Genomic DNA, 27,136 nt, shown 5'->3' with positions numbered 1-27,136 from the left:
AGGGGACCCGCGGGACCCCGAAAAAGCCCCCGGGGCCGGGCCGGGTCCCCCGGGCCCCCCGCCGCCATCACCGTCCCCTCAGCCCCGCCGCCCGCCTCCGCGGGGCCAACGGCCGCCGGGCCGTATTCTCCAAGCACCGCTACGCCGCGCGATTGGCGTAACGCCGCGACCCGCCGCCAACCCTCCGCCCGCAGCCCGCGGAAGAATTTTACGCCAAACGGCCGCGCTCTTCCTCCTCTACGTCAGCCGGAGTTACGCAACCTGCGTACGCCGCGCACTTACGTAACGTGCGCCTCGGCCCCGCTTCTCGCTACCCGCTGGAAGGGGTTACGCCATTGACTCCTTGCGTACCTGACTTTGAGGAATAGGAAGAGCGCTGCTCCCCTCCCTCCCCTCCGCGCGCCGGGGCTGTCGGAGCCGAAGGGCGCTACGCGGTTTTCGTACCCGCCGCGCCGCCCGGAGAAGCGCGGCGCCGAGCCGCTTCGGGGCGTAGTTGGCTTCCGGGAATAAGCGTAGGCATTTTGCGAGGGCCGCAGTTTGCGCAGCGCCGGGCCGCCCGTAACGTAAGGCGAGCGGGTTGGGGCGGCGGCGGCCATTTTGTGCCGGGAGCCCGGAGGAAGAAGACGCGAGCGTCTCCACACGCCACGGGCCCTGGAGCCGACCGAGAGCCCCGCCGTCCCCTCCGCCGACGTCCAGCGGGTCGCGGACCCCCTGACGAATTCTTCTCCTTTCGTGTCCCACCCGAGAGGCGAGGTGGCGCAGAGCGATTCCTCCGAGACGCAGCCGCCCCTGGCTGGCCCGTCTCCCCGCACCCCCAGCCCCTCGCCGTCGCCACGGCCGGCCTTCCGCTGCCTCTCGCCCACCCCCCCGGGGGCGATGAGGGGCTTCGGGGACCGGGGGCGCGACCGAGACCGCGGCGGGTAAGGGGGGGGGACGGGGAAGGCCGGGCTGGGGTTTTGGGGGGGGGGGGGGGGGGGGCTGTGGAAGGGGCCCTCAGCGCCGTGTGAGGGGATGGGGGGGGGGTTGGGGGGCTGGGGGGGCCACGGCACGACCTCGTTGTGGTGTTGCGGGGAGATTTCCCCATTTTTTTTGTGTTTCGAGGGTGGGGGGGTGTTGGGGGGACTGGGAACTTTGGTAGCAAGGAGTGGGGGGCTATATATTGTATATTATGCTTCCTATTCTTCACAAGTGCTTGCTTGCAATCAGGCCTCCCTTTTCTGCTCCTTCCCTTTATATATATCTATATATATTTATTTTGTTTTGCCACCCCTGTTCTCCTGCCCCCCTCCCCCTCCCGCAAACCCTGAAAGTCCCAGTGGCCCTGGCAAGGGTGGCTGGACGCGCTGCTGCCCTTCTGGCTGTCATTGCATTGCTCCTCCTGGACTTCTTAGAAAGATGGCAGTTGGTGAAAGGTCTCCCCCGGCTGCACTCCCGGGCTTATCGTGAGAGGAAATGAGATTGAAAGCTGCTGCCGTGCGGGGGACTCGCGTTCTCAGGAGGCCGAGCTCAGTAAACATGGCCCTGGACCACACTATACGAGCATGACCAAGCTGACGTAGTGATCGAACGGGAGTTGTCTGTCTGGCATGGCTGAGGCCTAGCGCTTGGTACTTCTGAGGCCACTGTTGAAAGGAAGCTGGCGTTGGAAAAGGTTTTTGCAGGCTTAATTTCTTTTTCACCCAAGGATGGCAGTTTTAAAAAAAAATAAAATACTAAGTGCTGTGGGTAGTATAGGGTAAGTACAGCATAGGATGGCGTTATTGTACGTAAATAGTTTGAGGCTTGGTTTTATGTGCTAAAAGTAATAAGGCTTTCATCCCAGGCCATTCCTTAAGAGAAAATTAAACCCTGTTTATGAGAGTGGCACGTTCTGTCCTTCAAATCCCAAGCAGCTAGGCCTCCGTTCGCAAGGATTAACAATAAACATGTCATGTGAGTTTTGTTACCAAATTAGATCTAGTCTGCCATGTTAAGAATGAGTCTTACATTTTTTATTATTATTTTTCCCTTCTCTCCTGCTGGGAGATTGAAGAACATTTTGTTTATGTTGAAATCCATTTTAGCGTTTAGTTTCTCTTCATCTGTGGAGAGAGATAGTCGTATTTTCTGCTTTATCTTTACCTCCACATTTCACACTCCGAACTTAAAGATCCTTTTTTTTTTTTTTTCCTCCCAGTGCAGAGGAGGGTTTTGGTGTTTTTTCACCGTGAGCTTTCCAGCTCAGTGTAACGCAAGGACGTTGAAGTGAATGCTTTGGCAAGTCTGAGATAGTTGAGACCCCCAGCTGTTCTTGGAGATCAGTGAGCAAGTTTGAGAATGCAGATTTGTATGCGATTCCCTAAAAAACAAAACACAAAACAAACACTGTCCAAAGTGTTGTTACGATACTTAGCATGCCTTAAAATGTGTGTAATCCCCTTCTGCATAAAGATTTTCATTATAAATGGTTGCTTCTCTTTTAAATCAGGAGTTTTGCATGAGTAAAAGGAGTGTCTGTGTGTTTCTCTGTCAAGTTTTTGGACATTTGAGTTGAAAATCACGTAATGTATCAGGAAATCATGTAATGTATCAGGATTCAGCTTGTTACACACATTTATTTAAGGTGTGGAAGTATTTGTAACCACCAACAGGCATCATCCTTCATAAAGAACCTCTGTGAAAACTTGGGACCACCCAGCACGCTGTGTTTGGAAGCTTACCACCTTCTCAGTACTGATTCTTTCATTGCCTAACAAATGCAGGCTTTCTGTTTTCTTCCTGCTAGGAACAAGCTGTAGGTGGCTTCTTGGGATGGGAAACCGTCCTGTTTTGCTCTGGAGTGTAATAAACTTGCTCAGTTCTGTCCCAGAAATGGTGGCACAGTAGAGCTAGAGAAGAATATTTTGGGTCAGCCTGAATTTCCACTTACTGGACAGGAGAGCTGTTGGCAAATCAGTGAAATAATCCCAGATTTAAATCAGTTTAACTGGAATCGGCTGCCAGGTTAGCAGAGGCAGCGTTTCAGGAATGCTGCGGGGCTCACTTCTTCCAGGTCAGCATGCAGCCATGTTGTGCGTGAGAACGGAGAACTGAAACTGCACGACTTTCATGCAGAACGTATTGATTTTTCCCTCTGGATATCTGTGGAGCAAATACCCACAGTCCGCAGCTGTTTCAGTGTCCAATCTGTTCTTCCACGTGTTTCCTTCCACAAGGAAACTCTCTCACCCTCTGACCTACCAGTTGACTTCAGTGAAACTGCCTCTGTCTTTTGTTAGAACAACTCAGAAATGTAAAGAGTTGCCATTTTGACCTCAGGTTAGCATGATCAGCAGCAGAAATCCTTAGTAAAGGTGCATGTTCCCATACGTGATAATTTGTACATTTTTTTGTTACTTTGTCCAAAAGAAAACATAATGCTGAATTTCTGAAGTTGTGTTTTACAGTCTTTGCATGAGACAAAAAATGCTGACATACAGGTTCTCGTAAAAATATGATGAGAAAATAAAGGGTATTTATACAGGAGAGAGGAGGCTTAATGAAGCAGTTTCATCAAGACAAGCATTTTAGAATTTACTTCCCAGGTTTTAAATTATATCTGCCACACTTAGTTTTTCCAACAGCATAACCCCTTGTTCCTGTTAATGCATTTGAGTTCCGCTTTTTTGGTCTCTCAGTCTCTGTCACTTGTAATTTCCATTGGGAAGCAATTTAAAGAGCAGATGTAGCTAATGTCTGAACAGAGAGCCTTGTAATTAGGATAACGCAAAAATTTCCTTCAAATCTATTTTAGTTTTTATCAAGCCCTTTTCTCCTTGAGTTACAGTATGAAAACTGGGGATTTTTGTTGCGTTTGGTTTGTTTCATTAACTGTTTTTATTTACTAGCAGACTGCTTGCATAAAGTGCAGACGTTGTGGATTTGTTCTCTAAAAGCAGGCGCTTCTCATGAATTCATGTTCTGCGAAAAGCTGTAGCTTTATTAACCAGAATTTACATTAGGACAAAATTTGATCTGATAGCTTTTGGAAAAGTGCCTCCTGCTGTGTTTGCATGATATGAATGAAAGAACTATAACTAGCTGGCGGAATTGTAAAATACATAATCATTTATAGTGTTTTTGATAATTAAAATATTTATACTACCCAGTTTTCAGTTATTCTTAATCCTTACCAGAAGCCCATGTTTTGTCCAGTGCATTCATGAGTTATGACAGTTCTTACCCTTCTTCAGAGTATTAAAATAACTGGGTGAATAAAACCGAGGTGAGAGGGAGAACAGTAATTTCTAAGTGGCTGTTAGGAAATTTTTAGCAGAGTTCAGCATTTATTTATTTATTTATTTCACTCTCCTGAATCTTCATCAGAAGTGTTTGAGAAGGGATACAATTTTTCGCGGGTGCTTTTATGTATTTTTCTTCTGCTACTCCTTTTTTTTGAAAACAAAAGCTTTATTGCTTTGGTTCCAGCATTACGCATAGACTTCCAAGCTTGGGTGGACTTGTTTACTTTCTGTCTTTACTTGTTTTTTATTTGAGGCACACTGCTTGATAAGAAAGGAGAGAGGACACAGGGAGAAGGTGAAATAGCTATTTTTGTGCCCAAACTAGCCTTGAGATACAAGGAACTTGTGATTAGAGATTTTTCCCACCCCTTGCATCTATCCTGTTTTATTTATACTCTCAGCTTCGATACAAAATAATTGCTGTAGCTGTACCAGCGGCTTTGTCCCAGGAGAGGGAACCAAGAGACAGAAGCTTGGTGACAGAAGCTTTAAGGCAGTGACTTTAAAAAAAAAAAAAAAAAAAAAGGCTCTACTGGAAGCAACCTCTAGGACGGGTTTGGATTAGAATGGACTTTGGGCAGGTGAATGTTACAAATATTACCATAGCAATTTTCTTGGAGGGGGTGAATTTTGGTAGAATATTATGCTCGTGTGTCAACCTGGGGTGTGGGAGGGGTGGAAAATGCTTAAGAAACATTCAAATTCCAGACTAATTAAATTGTTCATAATTAACGTTGACATTTGCAGCTTTGGAGCAAGTCGTGGAGGTCCTCTTCCTCCAAAGAAATTTGGTAATCCGGGGGAACGCTTACGTAAGAGAAAATGGGATTTGAACGAGCTACCCAAGTTTGAGAAGAATTTTTATGTGGAACATCCAGAAGTGGCCAGGCTTACTCCCGTAAGTCATTAGGTTCTTTCTGTTTCATTTTTACATATGGCAAAACGTCACAAGTGGAAAATCGTGTCCTAGGATGTCTGGGACAGCGTGTAATAGAACTGTCTTTGTTGAGTTTGTTTGGTGTGCGTGTACTCTGCTGGATAGCAGAGTCATTGTAACATCAGCAAATACGATGCTTCTGTTTCCAGCTGTCTTTACGCAAGTTTTTTTTACATTTGGTCATTTGTAATGCATCATCGTAATGCTACTGCGGTCTAGTTATTTGAAATTAACCAACAAGAATGTCATGCTTCATCATTGAGGATTCAGACTGGAGAACTTAAAAGCTGTAATACTGGCGAGGCCCTGGAAGAACCTAAAATAAAGAACTGAGTGGCATAAACAGTTGAGAAATATTTGGAAGGCCTACGGTTTTGTAATAATAATTCAGGCTGAAAAGCCAGAACCTTGGGACACAGCTCATCTAATCCTCAGCCCCACAGCAGAGCAGGTTGCTCAGCACCTTGCTCTTCTGAGTTTGGATATCCCTCAGGGTGGTGAGAGTCCAAACCGTGTCTGGGTGGCTGTCCCAGGTCTTAATGCTTCTCATGGTGTTTTTTTCTACTGATAACTAATTGGAATTTCAAGAGTCTGCCTCCATCTCTGTAACACCCATCAGGTAGTTGAGGATAGCTGATAGATCCTCTCGTTAGTCCTCTCTTTCCCAAGCTGCACGACTCTGGTGCTCCCAGTCTTTGCACGGCCTGTACCTTGGCCTCTAGCTCTCCCTGCCATAATTGGACATGCCTGGTTAAACAGCGTCCTTCATGCGCTGGGGGCTCAGCTGGACACAGCACTCTGCATTTATACATCATCTCCCCTTCCTACCCAGCTAGTCTAGTTTTTTTCTTCCTCTTTTTCATGTCTTCTTATATTTAGAAACTAACAGGTTTTATTCTTAATGCAAGGGAACTTGAAGAAAACAAAACGTTTTCTTATCCAATTGCATATACTTACAAATCTTCAAGTCACATATTCATGGCAAGGTTTTATGGCATAAAGGAGACAGTGGCTGTTCAAAGACAGCAACTTGAACTACTGAACCAGTTAGTTTTAGGTGCTGTATTTGCTTTAGCCAGCTAAAAGGAAAAGGATTTTCACATTATTCTTAGGTTTTTTAATATATATAGTTTTAGTTTTAAACTTTTGTTTGAACTCTAAATTTTTCATAAACAGTAAATTCACTGCTTTGGGTAAAGTGCATTTTTCTATTGATTTTTGGTGAGTGTTAGAATAAGGTAACGAATTGTGGAAGCAAGTTGCTGAGTGCTGTTGGGCTTGTAATATAACATAGGAAAAAAAAACACCACACTTTTCCTAATCCTAAAACTGTTCTTATGTGGATACGTGTTTTAGAAACAGTGGTAAATATTGTGGTGCCTTAGCATTCCGTCACGATGTTGTTTGAGCTGCTTTCATGCAGAAAAGAAATGCTGCTTCCAAAAAGGTTCTAAGTGATATTTCTGAGTTGCGGGCTGTGCAGCAAGAGCAACGTACTTAGCCACTCCTGGAATATTTTAATGGAAGGAGCAGGACTGCCCTGCTTTCTGCTTGTTTGTTGTATATTAGGGCCTATCTAATTTGTTTAGTTCTCAGCACTGTCACACAAAATTTATTTAATCTGTTCCTCTGCCTCTGTTCACTTTTGAAGCTCTGATAAGTTCTGACTTCTGGAGGATGGGTAAAAGCTTTTAAAAGATAATATTAATGCACTTTTCATTAAAAAGACTGCTTGGAAGGAAACAGGCATCAGTTCCTTTAGGCTGCACAGAGAACTCCCAACTTTTTTTGTGTTGGAGAACCCACGTGAATCTCGGGGTAAAATCCTTAGGAGAGCTATCCTTCTTGTCCATCTGATCTGCCAAACTAAGCTGTTAGTAAGAGGCGTTAAGTCTCTTACTTAGATGCGTGCGGTGTAAGTCTCTGCTGATGCTCAGCATTTGTTTGTTTGTTTTTTTTTTTTTTTTTTCCATGTCAATAGTATGAAGTTGAAGAACTGAGAAGGAAGAAAGAGATAACAATTCGAGGAATGGAGGGCTGCCCCAAGCCTGTGTTTGCCTTCCACCAGTGTAGCTTTCCGCGTAAGTATTTTACCATTCTTTAAGAAAATGTGGATTATTCAAAGGCAGCAAGTGTTAAGGCCTGTTTCATGTCCAAAAGGTCTTCTGAAGTTGCATATAACCTCAGTTGGCCTTCAAGAATTTGTTTCCTTTCTTAAATCCTTAGAGTACGTGATGGATGCCTTGATGGACCAGAATTTCACAGAACCCACTCCAATTCAGTGCCAAGGTTTTCCACTCGCTCTCAGTGGTCGCGATATGGTGGGCATTGCGCAGACTGGCTCTGGGAAGACACTAGCGGTGCGTATTCTCCTCTTCTATGTGTTACTTATTTCCACAGTTGCCTTCTGGAAATTATCCTTGGCTGCTTGCTACTAGTTTTTCATCTTGACAGTACTACAAGCATAGAGTGAGGTGATGGCATGTTTTTAAAGCTTTCTTTATTGCATCATGGATGAGAATTAAGCCTCAACCCATCCAGCCTGTCTTATCCACAGGCATGTGTTTTGCATGTCTCTCTGATGCTTAGCCTCTTCTCTTTGGTCCATGCTTCTGTTGCAGTTTAATAACTAGTATGTGCCTATTTGTTTTGTGAACTATACAAGTTAAAATAAAGGATGGTTGAGTCTTCATTAAGGCATTAATTTTATCTGCAGCAGTCAAGAAGCAATTCTATGCTTTATGAAAAGCACTGTTTAGAGCAGAGGTTGCTCAATTCTACTAATGTAGGCTCCAAATTTTAAATGAGCTTTCTCTTCAGAGGTGCTAAGCACCTCTGTTTTCTACTTTTGCCAGCAGCAGTTATGGTTGTTCAGCAGCTCTGCAAATCATTTCTTCTCTTGGGTAAATGCAAATACCTGTTTTTGCAAAATCCTGATCTTAATATAGCTGAGGTTTCTACCTATCTTTGGAACATTACGTAGTGGATTCCGAAGGCCTGTTAGGCTAAGTGGGCTCCTGCTGTGGTCCAGCTGTCATGGCAGGTGGTCACTGGCATTGAATATTGAAGTCCTGTGTCTTGACTTAGAATTCTTCTGTTTCAGTACTTGTTGCCTGCGATCGTTCACATCAACCACCAGCCATATTTGGAGAGAGGGGATGGCCCAATTGTAAGTGCTTGTCAATTCTCTTCCTTTCTGTGTGTGGCACCATTAATGAGATGTGCTTTATTTAATTGGTATATCAGAATAGTAAGCAGAGAGTGTTTACAATCACAATGTGAACATCCCACTCATTAGTTGAAATTTGTGCAATTGCTGACATAATCTTAACGATATTTAAATGTTTTAGCGAATAGAGAGCAGATGGTCTGGCTTTGCTTATGGTATTTGAGCAGAGCCCTGAAGTTAGGGATGTGTGTACAGCTTGGCTAACCTGAATTGATTCCTTCTGCAGTGCTTGGTTCTAGCACCGACCAGGGAGTTGGCCCAGCAGGTGCAGCAAGTGGCTGATGATTATGGCAAATGTTCAAGGCTGAAGAGTACCTGCATATATGGAGGAGCACCCAAAGGTCCCCAGATCAGAGATCTAGAAAGAGGTAATTTAACTGAGATCTTTAAAATGGGTGTCTGCAAGATTCTGTAGGAGATGGTGTTGCAAAATATCAGTAACCTTGAAAGTAATCTTAATTCTGTTTGGAGAGGTGAGTGGCTATCTCTTTTTCCAGTTAAAATGGGGGTGCATATAATAATTTTCTTCTCTGTTGTATAATGACTTACTCAGATCTTAGACCTCCTTCCATTTTCTGAACTTTCCATTCACGAAGGTCAACAGGACTTAGGAAGGGGGAGGGGAAGCAACCTGTCAGAAAGGACAGATTATTTTGAGAAGGTGCAGTAGCAGCAAGATTAAGGAATGATTTTTTCTTAAGCCAGATCAAGTTTTCCACCTAAGTTTGTTCAAATACTAAAGTGTAATTTTTGAATTCATAGAAACTTCTTTAGACAGTGGTTTGTTTGCTTGTTTATTTTTCCTGGTACTTCATTGTTCTTAAGGACTAGGCTCTCTTTCTGGTCATGCTGCACCATGGGGTTAATTTAAACAAAATTTATCACTGTGGCTTGAAGAGCTGCTCTTGAACACTTCAATAATGGAATGAAAACATGTAGCAGAAGGCTGTGGGATAGCTCTGATCAAAACAATGGTAGTGCATCCAGTAAAAAAAAAATAGCATTTTCAATGGTGGAGACGATGTTACATGAAGAGACCATGGGAGGATCAATGTGGTGTTATTTTTTTGGTTTTTTGTTTTTTTTTTACACCTTCTTGGAGTTCTGTACAATAGACATTCTCCCACATATGGTGAAAACCTTTTGGTTAGAGGATGTGGACAGATTCCATGCCTGCAGTCCTTTTTTCAGTCCTTTTAGGTGTTTCTGTCTTTGGATGGTTGCTTAGTGCTTGCTGCAACAAAAATTCTTGAGTAAGTAGAGATGAAAAATCATATTTTTTTTGTCAGTTGTGGTTTTCCGGGTATTTACTGAATTTATTTTGGAGGAGTACCTCACTGACAACAGAGTGCAGTTTTTTCAGGCTCTCTGGAAGACCAGCGACTCTGTTAGAAATCTAATTCTTGCGTGAGCTTTATAGAAACTGAAAGTATGTCCAGCTTCATCAGCTCTGAGGAGTCCAAGCTGACACAGACATAACAATCTGGGCTGTTGCAAAATGCTCTGCATCTGGAAGTGAAGTATCAGCAAAGCTATTTTTAATTTTTTTCACCTCACTATTTCTCTAAGCATAACTTCTGTGATTGTTTCTATGACACTTAAGGATACACCTTTAAGATTTGGAGATTGGTGGAAATCAGTCCCTTCTTGTAAAAAAAAAAAAAAAAAAAAAAGTATAATTTGTCATACCTGATACTAGTTTAAGAATAGCTGAGTTCTGTTTTTACACTAAGGTACAGGCTGGATGGTTGTCTGTCATGCTTCTTATTTTGAATAATTATTCAATGTTAAAGGCTATGGTTTGGTTTTATATACCTTTTTTATATTAAAAAAAAAAAGAAGAAGTGAAAGTGGAACTAATTTGACCTGTACAGCAAGAAGAGCACTTCATGTTTGTTTAACGTTTAGAGTTTAGCTGCAGTTCAGTTCTATTTTTACTGGAGAGCTCTCCAGGCTGTGTAATTCTGGATGAAGGTAGGTCAGGGTTGAGTAGAAGCTTATTTCAGTTTTGATTTTTGGGCAGCGCTTTGCAGGTGTGTTCTGACAGTAGGCTTTTAGCTTCTGCACTGCATTTATTATTCTAATGGCACTGTAACAGTAATTTCAGAATGGAAAAAAAAATGAATTATTAAAAGAAACTAGGGCTTCTACTGAAATGACTCAATCTTGGGTATGGATGAGGGTGGTGCTTTTTCATTTTATTTAAACAATTTTGCTCTGGAAGGTGATTCATTCCAACTAAAAATACCAATTGACATTCAAATGAAGAGCCTCATTCTTTTTCCTCCTTCTGTTTTGAAGGTGTGGAGATCTGCATTGCTACACCGGGTCGCTTGATTGACTTCCTTGAGGCAGGAAAGACCAACCTGCGTCGGTGTACCTACCTTGTGCTGGATGAAGCGGACAGAATGCTGGACATGGGATTTGAACCCCAAATTCGTAAAATTGTTGACCAGATCAGGGTACGTGAACCTTGTTGAAGGACAGCCTCCCTCGGTTTCCCATCCAAAGCCCACTACCTTAAATAAAATCTTTTTTTTTTTTTTTTCCCCTTTTTCATAGCCTGACAGACAGACTCTGATGTGGAGTGCCACCTGGCCAAAAGAAGTGCGCCAGCTTGCCGAGGACTTCCTACAGGACTACGTTCAGATCAATGTGGGGAATTTGGAACTGAGTGCCAACCACAATATCCTGCAGATAGTGGATGTATGCATGGAAAGCGAGAAAGACCATAAGTACGTTGGCTTGCCTACCATTTCAGGTTTTTTAGCTGTACTTGAAAATCTACATTGTTTTCTAAGCCAAATGTGAATTCTGAATAGTGGATTTCTTTGCGGTATTATTTAACCTTTTGAATGTTACCAAACAAGTCCTGTAATTATCCAGTCTGTTGCATATATTCTCAGCGTACCATTGTACAGAAGAGCTAAATTCTGTGTGCTGAATTCTGGCTTTGTTTATGTGGATGTGTATTATACGTTTTCTTAAACTGAGACAGCATTCCTGTATTCCTGTATATGTGGATATCTACACTAGCTCTCCTTTCTATTTTAGGCTGATACAGTTGATGGAAGAAATCATGGCAGAGAAGGAGAATAAAACCATCATCTTTGTGGAGACAAAGAGGCGATGTGATGATCTCACTCGAAGGATGCGCAGAGATGGGTGATTAGCCTCCCCCTACCCTTTGCTGCTAGTGGGAAACAGAAACTGTAATAAAAGCAGTGAGGTCTGAATGTTCGCGATGCTATAGTTAGGAACAACCTGTCACTTTGGTTCTTTCTTTCAATTCAGTTTGGCTGAATTCAGCCTTAATTTCCTAGAAGGTTCCAATCTATCAAAGCCTTAGTGCAAGAGAGAATATTTGTAAACCGTGCAGCTTTCAGTATGTAAGAATACTGACATAATGAAGTGACAAATTATTAATTTCACAAACATGGTCGGGCTTAGATGGCTGCTATATAATCAGTGGGTTTAATGTGCAAGAAACAAAACTGTATGCACAGTAGGTAGATAAAGGCCAGAGGAGGGGGACAGGGGATTAAAACACTTGAGAAATGCATATTTTTTTTCAGCCTTTTTACTGAAATGTCAATAAAGCTTCCTGTTGCCTTTAATATATGTACTTTCTGCCTATACTAATGTGCATCTCTGTTTGGCAGTTGGCCAGCTATGTGTATCCATGGAGACAAGAGTCAGCCGGAAAGAGATTGGGTGCTTAATGGTGAGTCCGTCGCTGAGGGGAGGATAACTCGGGCTGCTGTACGTAATTCAGATGTGCTGTTCTTAGGCTTTCTTTTGTCTCTGTGACCAAGAGATGCTTTTCGAATGGCCTTTTGCCTTTGTCCTGTTAATTTCAGCGCTTGTATTTTTATTTTTTAATTCAAAAATGGAATGGGATGATGGCTTAACCCAGAGAGCTGGATTTTGAAAACTAGTTGACACCTGATATCCTGACTTGCTGGGGTTTATGAAGTTATCTTGCCTAGATTCTGGAAAATGAGCATGTAGTGTAAATCAAGTTCAGGTAACTTTATCTTTTTTAAAAATCTTACTTCATAGCATGCTTTGTTTTACAGAGTTTCGTTCTGGAAAGGCTCCTATCCTCATTGCTACCGACGTTGCATCTCGTGGGCTAGGTTTGTACACATAGACCACTCTTGCCTACTGCTGCATATTTTTCTTCTTTGGACTGAAATATGTTTTCTTTTTTTTAAAAAAAAAAAAAAAAAATTCAAAGCGTGATTTTCCCCCACATGTGAAATACGTTTTTTAACATTAATCTTTTTTTTTTCTTTCATATTCAAAGTCTCTTCCTGCTCCTAATGAACAGGCTTTGGTCTGCAGCAAGGCCTAGGCATGACTATTCGATCGCCAAGAGGGAGAAGAGACGTCCAATTATGCAACCCAACCCTTCCACCACACTCACTTCTTCCCCAGATCCAGCTTTTGTTGCTGGATGGTAGGGATGGATTGCTCTGTTCAGAGCCTGGCAGATAAAGCCCAAGTAGGACGTTGTGGGAGAGCATTTCAACGGCAAATAGCTAATATTCTCCCTGCATAATCCCCCCCCCCAGATTTGAACATACAAACCCCAGCGTACACGCATGTTTACCCCGCAGATGTATTCACATCTGAGAAAGCACTGCTCCAGATTTTTGGTCTTGACACGTAACTTCCCTCCTCTGTGCTCCTTCTAGGCAGGACCACTGAGATTATATATGGCCACTAACGTAGCGCTACCCAAATGTGTAACTCAATCGAAATTGTGCCGCTCTGTTCTTGGTGGCTGGAAAATGATCTGTCTGGATGCATCAGTTGCACCCCCTTTTTAAATAAGCATATTTGTCTGGTGAAACACTGCGTGCTAAGCACAGTCCCTGTACCTCTGCCCACTCGTAGAAGAGGAGGATGACTTCTGAGGTGCTCTTAGCCTAATGACGAGCACTGGATATTCCACCCTCCCCGAGTTTGGTAGAAGATAAAAACCCCTTGGGGGTCAGTGTCTTGTTACAGTAAACTTTAGACAAAATTACTGCAAGTCATTGCAGATAAGCTCAGAAAAATCTCTGGTTTATTAAAAAATCACAGTTATCTGAGCTGTTTTTCCATATGCTGAAAGGGTGGCTGTGCTGTGCATCATATGGTCACTTTAACACAGGCAGACCATTACTAGATTTGGCAGCCTTTGTTCACGCAACCTGCACCCCTACTTCCCCGCCCCCCCCACTCCCCCCAAAAAAAACAACAACACATCCAACACTTCCTCAGAGAGGTGATTATCTGGACTTCAGTCTCTGCCCTCTAGGGTCATGTCTGGACCTGTGCAGTTAGTACTTGGGCCTGTTGGGAGAAGGGACTGAGGCCTGAAACCAGTTTGTATGAAAGAGAGCTGCTTTCTCTAGCAGCGTTTTTTAAACAGGCTTGCTATGTGCTGGTAGCTTCTTTGTGCATCTTGCCTAGACATTTAAAACAGCTTCACTCCCCTCCAAAAAACACTCCCCCAAAACTACTCAATTGGATAACACTTCAGAAAACAGTCTCCCCACTTCCCATCCTCCACCTCGCCTGAGCTGTGGGGGGAAGGTACCAGAGTCTGTTTCTTGTTACTGAACAACATCTCTGCTTGTTTTGGGGCCCTGAGTTTGCTGCTTCTTAAAATAAGTCACTTAACTGGCAAACTTCTGGACGACTTCCTCCAAGATCCTGGAAAGTGAAGGCTTCTACCTAAATAACATAAAACAGGGGCGCGCGCCTTTTGGCTGAGTCACCAGGGCTTTCCCTCTTCCTAATGGAACATTGGTTTCAAAAAAGCTTCTTCCAGGTAAGTTCTGAGTCCCATAATGACTTCTTTGTGATGATTCCCTGGAGTGAGGTCCTCTCTCTGCACTGATTATTTTTTTTATTTATTTTTTTTTGTTCAGTCTATTAAACTAAAAACATTGAATTTGTTTTGTTTTGTTTTCTTTAACAGAAACTTTGATATCAGCTACAGATCATTCTCAGTGCAGGGGTGGGGGCACACCTACATTGATGGTTGAAACAGCTCTCTAGACTAGCATGTTTGCTAGTTTTTGTCCCTTCTGATTAATAATCGGAGACTGTCTGTGCCGTAGGGTATTCTGATGGTCTGACAAAGGGCATGTTTCCCAAGTAGCTGTCAGAAATGCTCGACAGCTTCAATTCTAGATCCTGCCACGTTACCTTCTAAAAGCGCAGGAAGATTGTGAGCGTGCACGAGCGCTCTGGAGCATGCTAGGCTGGAGGAGCCGAGTCTTGCACTTGCTCGGGTCTCTCTTCAGCCAGCTGCGTGCTCTCCCAGGATCACTTTCTAGTCTGGAAACCACCCTTCCATTTTTCCTCTTCCTGCCTTCCCATTCTTCCCAGTCCTCCCCAGTCAAGTCAGCGCTGTCTGCATCGGTAGCTGTGCTTCCCTGCGCTTCCTGCCAGGAAAGCACGCCCTTGTATCCTCTGTGCTAATGCAAGTTGCTTTGCTACTGATGGATGTGCAGAATGGGACTGACTGAGGCTCCTGGAGCCTGCACCTTGTCAGAGTAGTTACGCCCTGGCTGGGAAGATGCAATCTGTCATATGTACTCCTCTCTTTATTTCGCTTTCCCCCTTTTAAAAAAAAAAAACAAAACCTGTTGCATCAAGGACCCTAGCTGGAGACTCGCGCAGCCCCCTGTGAAACCTGCCTTCTCACTCCCTTTTTTTGGTGTGATTCAGGACTTTGGAGTCAGCAAAGACTGAGGAGCCCCCCCTTTGCTGTAATAAGAAACAGACATAAAGTCCCCCCTCTTGCCACCACAACCGTCTCGTTTTTATTTTTCCTACGCCCCCTTTGAAATTGATGCAGTCTGGGCAATAGATGCAGTCTGACCCCTTGGACGTAATTTTTGTACCTGCATTTTTTTGACAAATGCCCCTAAGAGCCCCAAATCGGGGACAAAAAGCGTTGGAGGACCTGAAACCTTTACCTGAACCCAGGTTCTCCGGCGCTTCCCAACCAAATGGGGCTACAGAGAAGCGTCTAAGCCAGTTCACAGAGTGAGCGTGTGTGGGGACTTCTCGCTGCCACGGACCCTTGATGCATGCTCCCCGCGCTCCAGTGGTCCCGTGTCAGAGGGCGGAGTTTTCGAAAGGAGGCCGCCAAAAATAAAAGGCAAAGAGACGGGATCGGCTGCAGCGGTTTCCCACAGGAGGAGGGAGTGTGCATCGGTCTGGTAACAAACAGAGAATGTTTCTCTCTTTAAACAAAAAAAAAAAAAAAAGGAAAGGAAATCACAAAAAAAATCTGTGTTTTATCTTGGATATTTTCAGAATATTCATCTTAAAACGCAGATTTTTTTTTTATGAGCTGTTAGGTGACTTACTGTAATGCCATGCTTTTTTTTTTTAAAAAAAACATTCTATACTGTAGCAATTAGGTGCTTTTGGTACTTCAAATGCTTTCACTGAAGCGTTACACTAACATTTACTTGGATTCTGTCTCATGAGTTTCTGAAGTCTCACTGGAAGGTGAGCAGTTCTAATCTCTGAAATTCTCATATTATTTTACAGCACGTTAGCAACTTCGGTCGCTTTATTTCCTGCTTCCATTTGACACGGGAAGTAGGGAATCGTAAACAGAAAGCAGGATTGCCCAAATCACAAAATCTGCTGAGAACTGGACAGAACAGTATGGTGAAATGTTAGTGTAATGCATTCTTGTAACTATGAAGCTAAGTTAAGATATTCTAGGTATGATCTGAACAGTTTTTAATGAGTTTTAATGAGCTGAATGATAGTAGTGAGATTGGAGTGCCTTAAACTTCAGGCTAGGAGAGGTAGTTCACTGTATTTTAGGATTGTAAATGATTTTTACTTGCGTTTTATTTCATGTTGCTAAGTGGAAGGTAAGTGATCTCATTACTGTTATTATTTGTTAGACTTCTCCCAACAGAGTAAAAGCTTTACCGTGGCAGTCCTACCCTTCCTCCACCCCAGTTTGCTGTGCCTGATGGTGTCGTTTTCACCATCGAGATTGTGTTTTGGAGAAAAAAAAAAAAAGTACAAAACTCATTTAACTCATTGAAAAACATCAATGGAGTACAGAGAAATGCATTCCGGGGAGGATGAATTTGAGTGCAGGGAAAAACTGCTTTAAAACCACCACTCTTTTTCAGGACACTGATCTTTGTGCCTGATGATCGTAAATCGGAGTCTTCTACTCTTTTGGGATGAGTCTGTCTTGTATCTGTTCCATGCAGTTACTAACTTGGTGATGTGTTTTTTTTTTTTCTTATTACTGTCACCTGCATTCGTGCTCCCCACCTTTCGTTGGCACGTCCTCTCTTCTTCTCCCCTTTCCTCAACCCCACCCTCTCACTGTGCTTGGCGCCTGGGCACTTCACAAGACGTGGAAGATGTAAAATTTGTGATAAACTACGACTATCCGAACAGCTCTGAAGATTACGTGCACCGTATTGGCCGCACCGCGCGCAGTACCAACAAAGGTACCGCGTACACGTTCTTCACGCCAGGAAACCTGAAACAAGCCAGGGAGCTTATCAAAGTGTTGGAAGAAGCCAATCAAGCCATCAATCCAAAGCTGATGCAGCTTGTGGACCACAGAGGAGGAGGAGGTGGTGGTGGAGGTAAAGGCACATGGGGAAAGGGCTACGTAGGGAATAGCTTCTCTTTTTTGAGGGAGGGAAGATGAAAAGAGGGTAAGGAAATAGTAAGTACGAGTTTAAGGCGAGACAGATTAACGATAGCTTTGTATCTAAGACCTCAAGGTGTTCAGGAATCACAGTATTTCTCTCCAACAAAGAGGTAGTCCACCATTAAAACTTAGTTGGAGAATTTTTTTTCTTTTTTTTCTCCTGATGAGGTCCTCACACAACTAATTTTGCTTGAATCAATTCCTTGCACCTCCTACCTAAACACAGGTAACGGGATGCCTGTGCATACGCATGCAAAATAGAAACCAGCGAAGGGAAATTCTGACTGAACCTTCAGGGACTGAGACTACTTTTCCTCCCTCCCCCTGAAGGAATAATCAGTTTAATTACCTTTCCGAGTTAGTCCTGAGTTTCTTCTGTTTCCTTTGGCTCTGGGTGCACGCATTAAAACTTCCTGAGCTTCACGTCTGCACCTTGAACAAAACACAGGGATGAATGCAGACATGCAGGGAAATTACAGTGAGAACAACTTGCTCCTCGTGGGCAGTGTTGTGGCTGTAGAAGGGAGGGGAAGGGTGGCGTGATTACCAGAGGTCGTTGTTTTAAGACGTGTTCACGGTACTAAATTTTAACCGTATCCATCGCCAGGAGGCCGTTCTCGTTACCGAACGAGCAGTTCAGTAAACAACCCTAACCTGATGTACCAGGAAGAGTGTGACAGGAGGCTCCGGGGAGTGAAAGAGGGCCGGAGAGACTCAGGTGGCTTCAGAGACCGTGAGCGTGGTGACAGTTATGCCAACGGAGCCAACAAGACCTATGGCAGTGCCTACGGGAGCCCAAATTCCGCTTTTGGGGCAGCACAGAGCCAGTATGGTTACACTCAAGGGAGCTATGGAGCAGCTGCCTATGGCACGAGTGGCTATGGCACTGCAGAGTACAGTGCTAGTGGCTATGGTGCCAGCACCACAGCTGCCACCGCTGGGAGAACCTCACAGAGCACTACCCAACAGCAGTATGCAGGGATGGTGGGGCGCTCGGGCCAGCAGCCACAGCCGCTCATGTCACAACAGTTTCCTCAGCCCCCTGCCACTAACGTGATGGGCTATATGGGACAGACTGCCACCTACCAGTACCCGCCCCCTCCCCCGCCCCCGCCCCCCTCACGCAAATGAGACCACTCTCGCCTGCTGGTGACCAGTGTAGACCTCTTGCATTTAAAGGAACCTTTTCTTTCTCTTCTTTCCCATTGTGGTGTCTCTCTCTCTCATGCAGGTTAGGCTTAGAATTCACCATCCAGATCCCTTGAGCCCATCAAAAATGGCCCCCAGTCCACATTACTGACCCTGTCCTTTTTTTTTCCCTTTTATTTTTTTTTTTAAGAGATATATATAGTTGACTGGAAAATTTATTATTTTTTGTCTTGCATGTTGAGGAAATTGGAAATTTTATTTTCTCTAAAAAGAAATGGGTATAAGGCAGATAGGTCCCAGCTCGATCATCTTGGTGTCTAAGGTTTGTGTGAATCCTTGCTTTGAGGGGAGGAAGTTTCTATTCTGTAATGCGTTAACTTAATTTCAGGAAGTATCCAGAGAGGTGGGGAACTTTGGGGAGCCAAAACGCAGTTCATTTAACATGATAAATGCAAGGGAGCAACGCTCACTTTTCCTAATCTTAATTTTTATTTTTTAATAGCTCACTATCGTTGCTTGTAATCTATCATAGGTAACTTTCTATAGGAAAACTCTGCTCATTTGTCTCGGTGGGGCGGTGTTCTGAGTAATGACCCACGCAGGTTGTTGGCATTTCCTGCAGCTCTGGAAGCAGCAGTCCCACCTCCTGGGACCTGTAGCAGGGAAGTTGGGATTAAAACCCCACAGTTGGTGACCAAATCTGGCTTGGATTCAGTACCTGGAAGCTAGATACAGTCGCTGTAGGTGCTGCTGCTGCTGTAGTGTTTGGCCAAATAAGTTCTTGCCCTACGATCGTTAAACTGCAGCATTGTAAATGCATGCAACCTCGTTACTCCAGCTCGTTTCTGCTCTCAAGTTCCTATTGCTGGGTTTATTGAGAGGAGTCTTATTTGAGAGCCCAGAAATTAAACCGAACGGAGATCCTGAACAGCAGATCTCGTTTGTCCTGAACAAACTACGTGTTGCCACGGGGAGTGTTCCCAATGCCACTACGCCGAACAAAACGTGGCAGAGTTTTCTGCACTTAAGAGGTTTGAATAGGGTGGGCTGGGGGGTGGGGGGGCGGGGGGTGTAAGGGGAGGAAGGGAGGAGGAGGAGGAGATTGCCTGGAATCTCCTTTCCATGAGGTAAGGAGTGAGCTGGTTAGTGCATCTTAATTCTGAAGCTTTCTTTCTTTTGTACCTTGCTCTGACTATTGCTTTTCCTGGCTTTTTGAGTGCATTTCCCCGATCCATTGGTCCCTTTGAGCTCAGCTCTTGCAGGTAGGTAGCATTTTAGAAAATGTTAGAGAAGAGTGGAATTTTAGTAAATACGTAAATAAATAATTAAAAAAAAAAATGTTTATTTTACAGGCTAAGGTGGGTGTGAGGGGTTTTCCCCTTTAGTAAAGCATGTTGTCGACTTGTTACTTCTAATACCAGACGGTTCAGAGACAGTAGATGATAATAGGAGTTGGCTGCTCTTGATCTGAGAACGTGACAAAAGAATGGATACATCTCCTGGTTTGTGAGGCATAATCTTTGCATTATGAGAGTGCAGGTTGTTTTCTTTCTTTTTTTTTTTCTTTTTTTTTTTTTCTGTTGGCATTCTTGCATATGGATGAGCAAGGCAGCCCACCCCTTCTGTAGCAGAGTGGAACTTCTTATAGCCCAGGAAAAGAGCTTGCTTATACAGAAATGATTTCTTTTTTTAAAAATAAAAAATTCTCAGAGTATAATTTTGGGGGGTGAATGCACATTTTCTTGTGCAGTACACAGGTAGGTTGCTGACAAGGAGAGGCAAGGGAGAGATTTTTCAGAACCTTGTTTCCCTCATCCCATCACAAATTCCATTGCTTGGGCAGGAAATTTCTTTGCTTGTGTTCAAGTGAAAGCCAGAAACATTTCATTTATCCAGGCACTGACTGATCTGTCTTTGGCCTCCCTCACAAGCAAGCGTAGTGCTGTATTTTATTTTGACCTTTTTAAAAAGATTTATGAATTTGATGCAGAAATGTGTTGGAGGGGCGTAGGAGTAGGACATCTTGCTGACCGGCTTTAAAAAGGGTCTCTGGACCACCAAAGCTGCCTTATAGTCTGCTATAGCTTTCACTTCTTTTTCGGGGGGGACTTGCGCAGGTGTAAACGTAATGCGCCAAGTCCCGCAGTGCTTTATTGTCACTGAGGTCAGCTGAAGTCCAGGGGCTCGGTTCAGCTCAGAGTGTTAACCAGATGTTGACCGCATCAAGGCACCGCGGCATGTGCTGCCCCTGTCCCACCTGGTGCTCGCTGCTCTGTTCCATCTCCCAGCTGGAGGGCCCTTGTTGATTAAAAAAAAAGCATTAGCGTCTAGTAGTGTTCGCATTGTTTTTTTTCAATCTGTAAAAGTTCTGTGGGAGTGTCGAACGACTTGGGTGTCTCCTCCCCTCCCACTTCCTGAAGAAATTTACTGTTTGGACTTCTCTGAACAATGGAAGGGTTAGTGGCTTTGTGTGGGATCAGCATCTCGTTTCACACTTGCTGGTCTCTGAACACATTCCTGTTGTATTAATGAAGACTTGAATTGAGAGATTCATAGATCTGTGGTGTTCAGACACAGGATACTAAGAGCTATGTTACTATTCTTAGTTTGTAAATTGTCCTTTTGATACCATCTTGTTTTCTTTTGTAGGTATAAATAAAAACACTGTTGTCAATAAAATTGTGAGCTTTGTCTTTATTTTTGGAGTGTAAAACAGTCTTTGCCCCTGTTCTCCCCCGTTCTGGAAAAAAGTCCCATCCAGGGAGTTGGAAACACCCGTTGGCACCCCTCTGATTTTAATCGAAACGTCCCTCGTTTGTAGGACACGAGGAACAGTCACTACAGGCGGGTGAGTGGGGATTGAATACACTGGGAGATCGGAGGCCCTTAGAGAATGGGGTTCAGGCAGAGCTGACTTTAGGGGGCTGCTCATGGTTAAAACAGCATCTGCCGTGTCAGATGTGGCCACGAGTGGAATGAGCCAGTCGTGGCCTTTTGCGTAATGAAGTGTTCCCTTTACTACAGGCACTTGCTGAAGGACTAACATGCAGCGACCCTTTATTTCCCTTTTATTCCCTCTAGTGCCTCAGGGTCAAAGCAGAGGCATGTTCTAGAGGTGAGTGCTGAGAAAAGCAGGGAGAGAATGATTTGTACTATCTTAGTATTGGCCAGCACTACTGAATAGCACCAAATTCAAGTTAAAAATACAAAAAAATAATAAAAATGGAGGGAGAATCTCATCCAGGCGTAAAGCAGACCCGCTTTCCAGGCCCCGTTGTCTTCCTGGCACTCGAGTGAAGCTCAGCTGAGCCATTCTTCAGTCAACAAGGGCCAGGAAAGGAAAGCTGTCATCCTAAGAGCTTCATCTTCGGGATTTCTTGGGTTGTCTGTGGGAATGTCTTCAAACAGGCATTGGAAGACTGAGCTTCTTCCCTTTTAGGACTGAAAGGACAAAGAGAAGGTAAGGAAGGAATATTGTTGAAACAAGGAAACACTTCCCGAACCTGCTGTTTGGAGTGATAGGGAGTGCATTGTCGGGTTTGCACACCAAAATTTCCCCATTTTTTTTTCCCTTGATGATGTAATATGGAGCCTGTTTTATCCCTGATGCATTTTTGGTCTTATTTAATTTTTAAATAGAGAACATGCCATGAAGGCGGCCTGCGGCCAGACCCAGCACACCCCATCCCTCCTGATGGAGGCAGGTTGGATAGGAGGCCCCTTGGTGTGGTGGCCAGCGGCAGGTAAGAGGCAACGGGAAATTCCATTTAAACACATGGAAAAAAATGTTTTATTTTTATTTTTTTACTGTAAAGGTGGTCAAATGCTGGCACAGGCTGCCCACAGAGCCCTGGTGCCTCCACTCTGGTGATGCTCAGAACCTGACTGCACGTGGCCTGGGTGACCCTGCTGTCAGTAGGGGGCTGGATCAGATGCTCCCACCCTCAACTGCTCTTAAACACGAGCTTTTGGGAGCTGAAAGCTTCCTCCAAATTACCTTTCAGGTCCTTGTGTTAAACAGAAAGCGGCTCGTCGAGTTTTGAAAACAAGATAAAGAGAACTCGCATTATATAAAAGTCCCTTTACAATGCTTTGGTATCGGCTCTGAAGCCTTATTAAATAGGTTTCTTTATATAACACAGCCTTGCTTTTCTTATCGGAATCGCTGCCCTTTTGTCTGAGCTCCTCCGTGTTAGAAATGTTTTGAAAAGATGCTTTTTTTGCAAGAGTGTAAGAGAGATGCAACCTGCTATAATATTTCTGGTTTCCATAAATGACTGCAGAGTATTTGCATATCTCCAGTCACCTTTTCTTCCACATGATCCAGAAACTGGTGTAAAATAAAAGAGGGAAGAGGAAAAAAAAAAGGCAATTCTCTTCCTGCTGTGATGTCCCAGGGACAAATACATATATTTTTTTTCTTCTCCCTCCTGTATCATCTAAATTTTGTGGCTTTGTCGCTACTGATGCAAAGCCCGAAGCCAGCAGTTGGTTCCTTTTCTCCCCTTTTGTTCCACCTTCCACAACTGCAAAGGCTGTGGGTTTCTAACAAAATGTAGAAGGACGCAGGACATGTGAATTAAGCGAAGCTAAAATGGGAATTAGTGGAAGAAGAAAAAAAAGGAATTGATGTGGAGCGCCTTGATGGTGGTTTTACAAAATAGTTTTCTAGCCACAGAGATTTTTTTTTCAATGATGGAAGGAAGCCTGAATGTACTTGACCTGCTCAGTGCTCCTATCACCTCTCCATCAGCAGGAATATTGCGTGAAGCCCCTAAAGCTCCATCCCCTAAAACCTCAAACACAGGCTTGTCCCTACTGGTTTTGGCAGCCTAGCTGGGAAATGCAAACAAAGAAGAAAATATTTGTTCGTTTGGCTACATTTTGTCAAATTCCACCCTCCTCAACAGAAAAGAGAATTTTTTTATTTTTTTTTATCTAGTTTTGGCAAACCATGGTGTGTGCTACCAAATTTTATGCCCATGATGAGCTCCTTGGCTCTGGTATGCAGCCCTCTACCCAGGCAGAGCGCTGCAGCAGAAGGGGCAGCTGGTTTTGGCAAACAGAAGGGAGTGTCTTGTACGTGCAGATGCCTGCCTTCCTACAGAATCAGCTCTTGGGAACGCTGCATCTTTTACACCACAAGAAAAAGTAGGCTTAATAAAACCTCCATATGTCTGCAGTTGCTTTCTCAGGTACGGCGTCTGCCTGCGGCTATTTTTTCCTCCCCCCTCTAGGGTTTTTTTTTCTGCGTGATTCATACATAATCTGTCAAAACGCACATGGAAGTGAATATGCCGAAATTGTTAACTTCCTAGGGTGGGTTAAACCGGGCTGAGCTCTGGTTTAATTTCTACCCAAACACAGCAACAAGATAAACTCACGTCGGGCTTAACAGCTGCAAGCTGCAGCCCCACCACCCATTGCAAGAAGGTTGAATGCAATTTTTTGGATTGACACCAACCTTTGGTAACGTAGAGATAGAAGAAGTCGCAGTAGAAGATGGTTTGCACCACGCCGGACACCACCGCGATCTGGTCGTAGAACTTCTCGGTGTGGTAGCGCCAGACCCAGTTGGCGATGTAGAGGGCGCGGTAGAGGCCCAGGAAGAAAAGGTAGTGGGTGGTGATGGTCTCCGCTTCCCCCGTCTTGCTGATCATGAAGAGCTGCGGGAGGATGGCCACGGACTCCAGGTAGATGGAGAAGGTCCAGAGTATCTGCAAAACCAAGGCGGTGAGGACGCGGGCCTGCCCGTGGCGCTGAGAGAAGATGGCAGCCAGAGGTGGAGAAGATGGCAGCCAGAGGTGGTGTGCTCTCTGAGGCCTGCCAGCATCACCCCCCTCACACTTTTGGCAATAAAAACCTCATTTATTTAACGTCCTGGGCTGCCGTGTCCCTCCCCTGCCCCCCCTGTGTCTCCTCACCTCCAGCGGGGTGAAGCTGTGGTTCTCCAGGAAGGCCAGGCCCGTGACGGGGACCAGCAGGAACTCCAGGCGGAAGGAGTCGTTCTCGCTGTCAAACGTCTTCCGAAATCTCACGTAGATCATGTAGACGGTGACGTAGGCGCATATCAAAAAAATGACCTGGGGGAGGGAAGGAAGATGAAGAGAGCTCGCTCACCCCACCAGCGCTCGGAGAGAGACAACTGTTAAGGTGCCTGCTGCAGAAGGACGCCCAGCCTTGGTTCACTGCATCTTGTTCGGCTTTTATTGGGCTAAATGTGGCAGGTTTTGTGGTCAATAGAGGACTGGAGACACCACAGGGAGCATCTTTAGCTGCCCTTCTGTCTATAACCCACTGTGGATTTGGTGTTGGTTGGAGGAGATGGAGTTTCTCCCTCCTCCCTCTGGCTGGAAAGCCGGGGTGGTGAAGCTGCACCCTCACCTTCCCCAGCAAACCACGGCCAGCCCAGGGAAACCTCTTTTGTGCTGCCCCTCCTTACCTTCATCACGGTGTTGTAGGCGGAGATGAAGGTGGTGAACAGGTCCAGGTAGCGGGTTGTGAAGACCAGGGCGAAAAGGATCTGGCTCTTCCCAGAGATACCTGCGTGGCGGGGAGAGGCGGGCAGGCAGGTGAGAGGAAAACAAATTCGGGTGCAGGTTTGGCCTCGTGCCTTCATTGTGAGCAGCCGTGTACTCACACGGCCGGCCTTGCCACCAAGAAAAAACCCTTTCCCTTCCCTGCCTGGCTCCCTCCACGCGCCTGCCCGCCCCGCCGTGGGTTTGTGTGCTGTGCCACCTGCCGCACCGGGGGATTGCTGTGGGATGGGTGCTGCTGAGTCACTGCGGCTCCCAACCCCGAACCCAATCTGCCTGTGGGAAGCAACCTCTCCCCATCCCTTGCCCGAGCAGCCTCGGGAGCCTGCCCGCTTTTTTTGGCAGGGCCTCCAGCCTGGAGCAGTTTTTCCCTGGAGGTGATTGCTTTTGGTGCCACCACAACTTCTCCAAACACCTGCGTGGTGGCGGCGTGCCGTGCCACATCACATCCTTCCAGCACCTCCTGCTCCCTCCTGGCGGGGAAACCGCCCCGTGCCGGGCTGGTGGAGGCTTCTGCAAGCCGCAGCAAAGCCCCAAGGTCAGGGTTTGGCGAAAAACCCACCCAGGGAAAAAAAAAAAACCTTCCCTAGCACTCACCGGCGCAGGACTTGGACCTGTGGATCTTCAGCAGGAGGATGATGATGGCCAGCAAGTGGGAGATGTCCCCCAGGATGCGGAAGACGTTCATGGTGGCTCAGGCCCCTTGGTGGGCGAGGGCGGCCCTAAAACCCCGCGGGGAGCTTTATCCTCGGCCAAACTCTCGCTCACGTCCCGCTGAACTTTCCTCCTCCTCCTCCTCCCGCAGCCTGCAGCTCTCTTCTTCTGGCGGGGGAAAGCTCAGCCCCTCTTCCAAGCGCCTCTCCCCCTGCCCTCCAGGCCTTGACGTCCCCACTGTGGGAATTTTTTCCTTTCCCAAACCTTCAGGGCCTGGGCAAAAAGTTGAGTTTTGCCCCGTCGGCCGGGCCGGGCTGTGCTGAGCAGCCCCAAAGCCAGCGCTGGGTGACGTGGCTCCCGGCTGGCCGGGGAGGAGGCAAAGGAGGAGGCGGAGGCGGGAATAACTGCGCTATTTTTCCCTTTTCCTTTTTTTTTTTTTTTTTTTTTTTCTTCCTCCCCTTCCTCTCTTTTCCCCTACTTGTCTCAAGTTACACGTGGAAGCGTCCTTAAAGGAGCAAGGCAGAGGGAACAAGGGAACGCCGCTTATCGGGCTGCTGCGACCTCGTGTCCCGGTGGGGCAGCGGGAATCAAGATTACCATCTTTAGCAGCAGGGGATTGAGAAGAGACCTTCACCGAGTCCAAACGCACCCAAAAACTCGGCTGGACCAACCCTGGGCCAAACCCCGTTCATTTTGGGGTGCTGAGAGGGGCAGGAGAGGCTGTGCCCAGCCTTCGCCCCCAGGCACTTGGCTCAGGTCTCCGTCCCTTCCGGGCACATCGCCTGGAGCAGCGTCCCTACTGATTAAAGAGTACAAATATTATTCCCGGTGCTTACTAACAAGGCTATTAGCATCGCCGGCTTCCTTTCTGAATGCATTTGCATACATTTCCTCCCTGCCCATCGCGCTGCCTGGGGGTTTTCCCTCCCCGCCGCTGCAGCACCTGCCGTGCCAGGCTCCTCCAGCCGTGTTTGCAGGTTGGGCTGGGAAACACCCGCTGAGAAACGAGGGCTGCTGCCCACGAGGGAACCGAGGCAGGGGTGTGCAGAGCAGGGTGGAGGATTTAGGGATTTAGGATCCCCTCCCAGCCCTTGGAGAACAACGTCTGACAACCCTCGTCGTCCTCTGGTGCTTTGCTTGTTGACCCATCCCGGGGGTGAAGCCCATCCTCCTCGGTGAGGGCCATCAGTAGGAGTGTTGCAGGTGGTGGAAAGTCATTCTCATCACCTCGTGCTCTCCCCGGCCCTAACAAGAGCCGACCTCCAGCGGTGGCATCGGGATCTGCTGGGCGAGGTGACCACGGGGACTTCGCAGGAAGGCCACCAGCAGCTCGGCGAGGGGCGCTTCGAGAAGGAAAATCTGGCGCACCAAGTGGGAGCAAGCAAAAAATAAACCCTCCCTCCTCCCTCCCTCCCGGCCGCCACACGAAGCACCTCGCACCCAGTGTCTCCCTGCCTCCCGAAATACCGCCGGGCGCTGCCCCCACCCCGCGGTGATGCTCTCTCCATGCCTCCCGTCTCCATGGCGACTGCAAGGAATGTCGCCAGGGTGACAGGGAGGAGAGCGAGCTGGGATTTGGCATTAAAAACGGGAATTCGGGGTTGTTGGGTTTCTTTTTTTTTTTTTTTTTTTTTTTTTTTTATTCCCCTTTAGTTCTATTTT

General features: G+C 45.8%; 2 protein-coding genes across 2 annotated transcripts; one reads left to right on the top strand and one right to left on the bottom strand.

Annotated features, from left to right (window-relative positions):
* The first annotated feature begins 374 nt into the window (after positions 1-374).
* On the top strand, positions 375-20,963 carry DDX17 (DEAD-box helicase 17). Its single transcript, XM_068666060.1, has 13 exons — positions 375-920; positions 5,010-5,160; positions 7,181-7,280; positions 7,426-7,559; positions 8,303-8,368; positions 8,655-8,796; positions 10,730-10,890; positions 10,991-11,163; positions 11,483-11,593; positions 12,091-12,152; positions 12,508-12,567; positions 16,828-17,067; positions 17,743-20,963. The coding sequence occupies exons 1-13, from the start codon at positions 877-879 to the stop codon at positions 18,264-18,266; spliced, it is 1,968 nt and encodes a 655-aa protein (XP_068522161.1). The 5' UTR covers positions 375-876; the 3' UTR covers positions 18,267-20,963.
* KDELR3 (KDEL endoplasmic reticulum protein retention receptor 3) lies at positions 19,825-25,854 on the bottom strand. The gene is made up of 5 exons (XM_068666214.1): positions 25,418-25,854; positions 24,727-24,827; positions 24,209-24,367; positions 23,749-24,001; positions 19,825-21,725 (listed from the first exon to the last, which is right to left on the bottom strand). Exons 1-5 carry the CDS (start codon positions 25,506-25,508, stop codon positions 21,685-21,687), a joined length of 645 nt encoding a protein of 214 aa, XP_068522315.1. The 5' UTR covers positions 25,509-25,854; the 3' UTR covers positions 19,825-21,684.
* Positions 25,855-27,136: the final 1,282 nt, after the last annotated feature.

Source organism: Anas acuta, chromosome 1 (genome assembly GCF_963932015.1).
Source record: "Anas acuta chromosome 1, bAnaAcu1.1, whole genome shotgun sequence".
Taxonomy (NCBI): domain Eukaryota; kingdom Metazoa; phylum Chordata; class Aves; order Anseriformes; family Anatidae; genus Anas; species Anas acuta.
Note: the sequence above shows the minus strand (reverse complement) of the source record. Positions and strands in the feature narration are given on the sequence as shown.

Excerpts from the sequence above, each read along its gene's own strand:
- DDX17 (XM_068666060.1), top strand. The coding sequence starts at position 877 with ATGAGGGGCTTCGGGGACCGGGGGCGCGACCGAGACCGCGGCGG. Across the intron at positions 921-5,009 it reads CGCGACCGAGACCGCGGCGG|CTTTGGAGCAAGTCGTGGAG; the intron begins GTAAGGGGGGGG and ends TGACATTTGCAG. Across the intron at positions 8,797-10,729 it reads GATCAGAGATCTAGAAAGAG|GTGTGGAGATCTGCATTGCT; the intron begins GTAATTTAACTG and ends TCTGTTTTGAAG.
- KDELR3 (XM_068666214.1), bottom strand. The coding sequence starts at position 25,508 with ATGAACGTCTTCCGCATCCTGGGGGACATCTCCCACTTGCTGGCCATC. Across the intron at positions 24,828-25,417 it reads CAGGTCCAAGTCCTGCGCCG|GTATCTCTGGGAAGAGCCAG; the intron begins GTGAGTGCTAGG and ends CCCGCCACGCAG. Across the intron at positions 21,726-23,748 it reads CTATCTCTACGTTACCAAAG|TCCTAAAAGGGAAGAAGCTC; the intron begins GTTGGTGTCAAT and ends TTGTCCTTTCAG.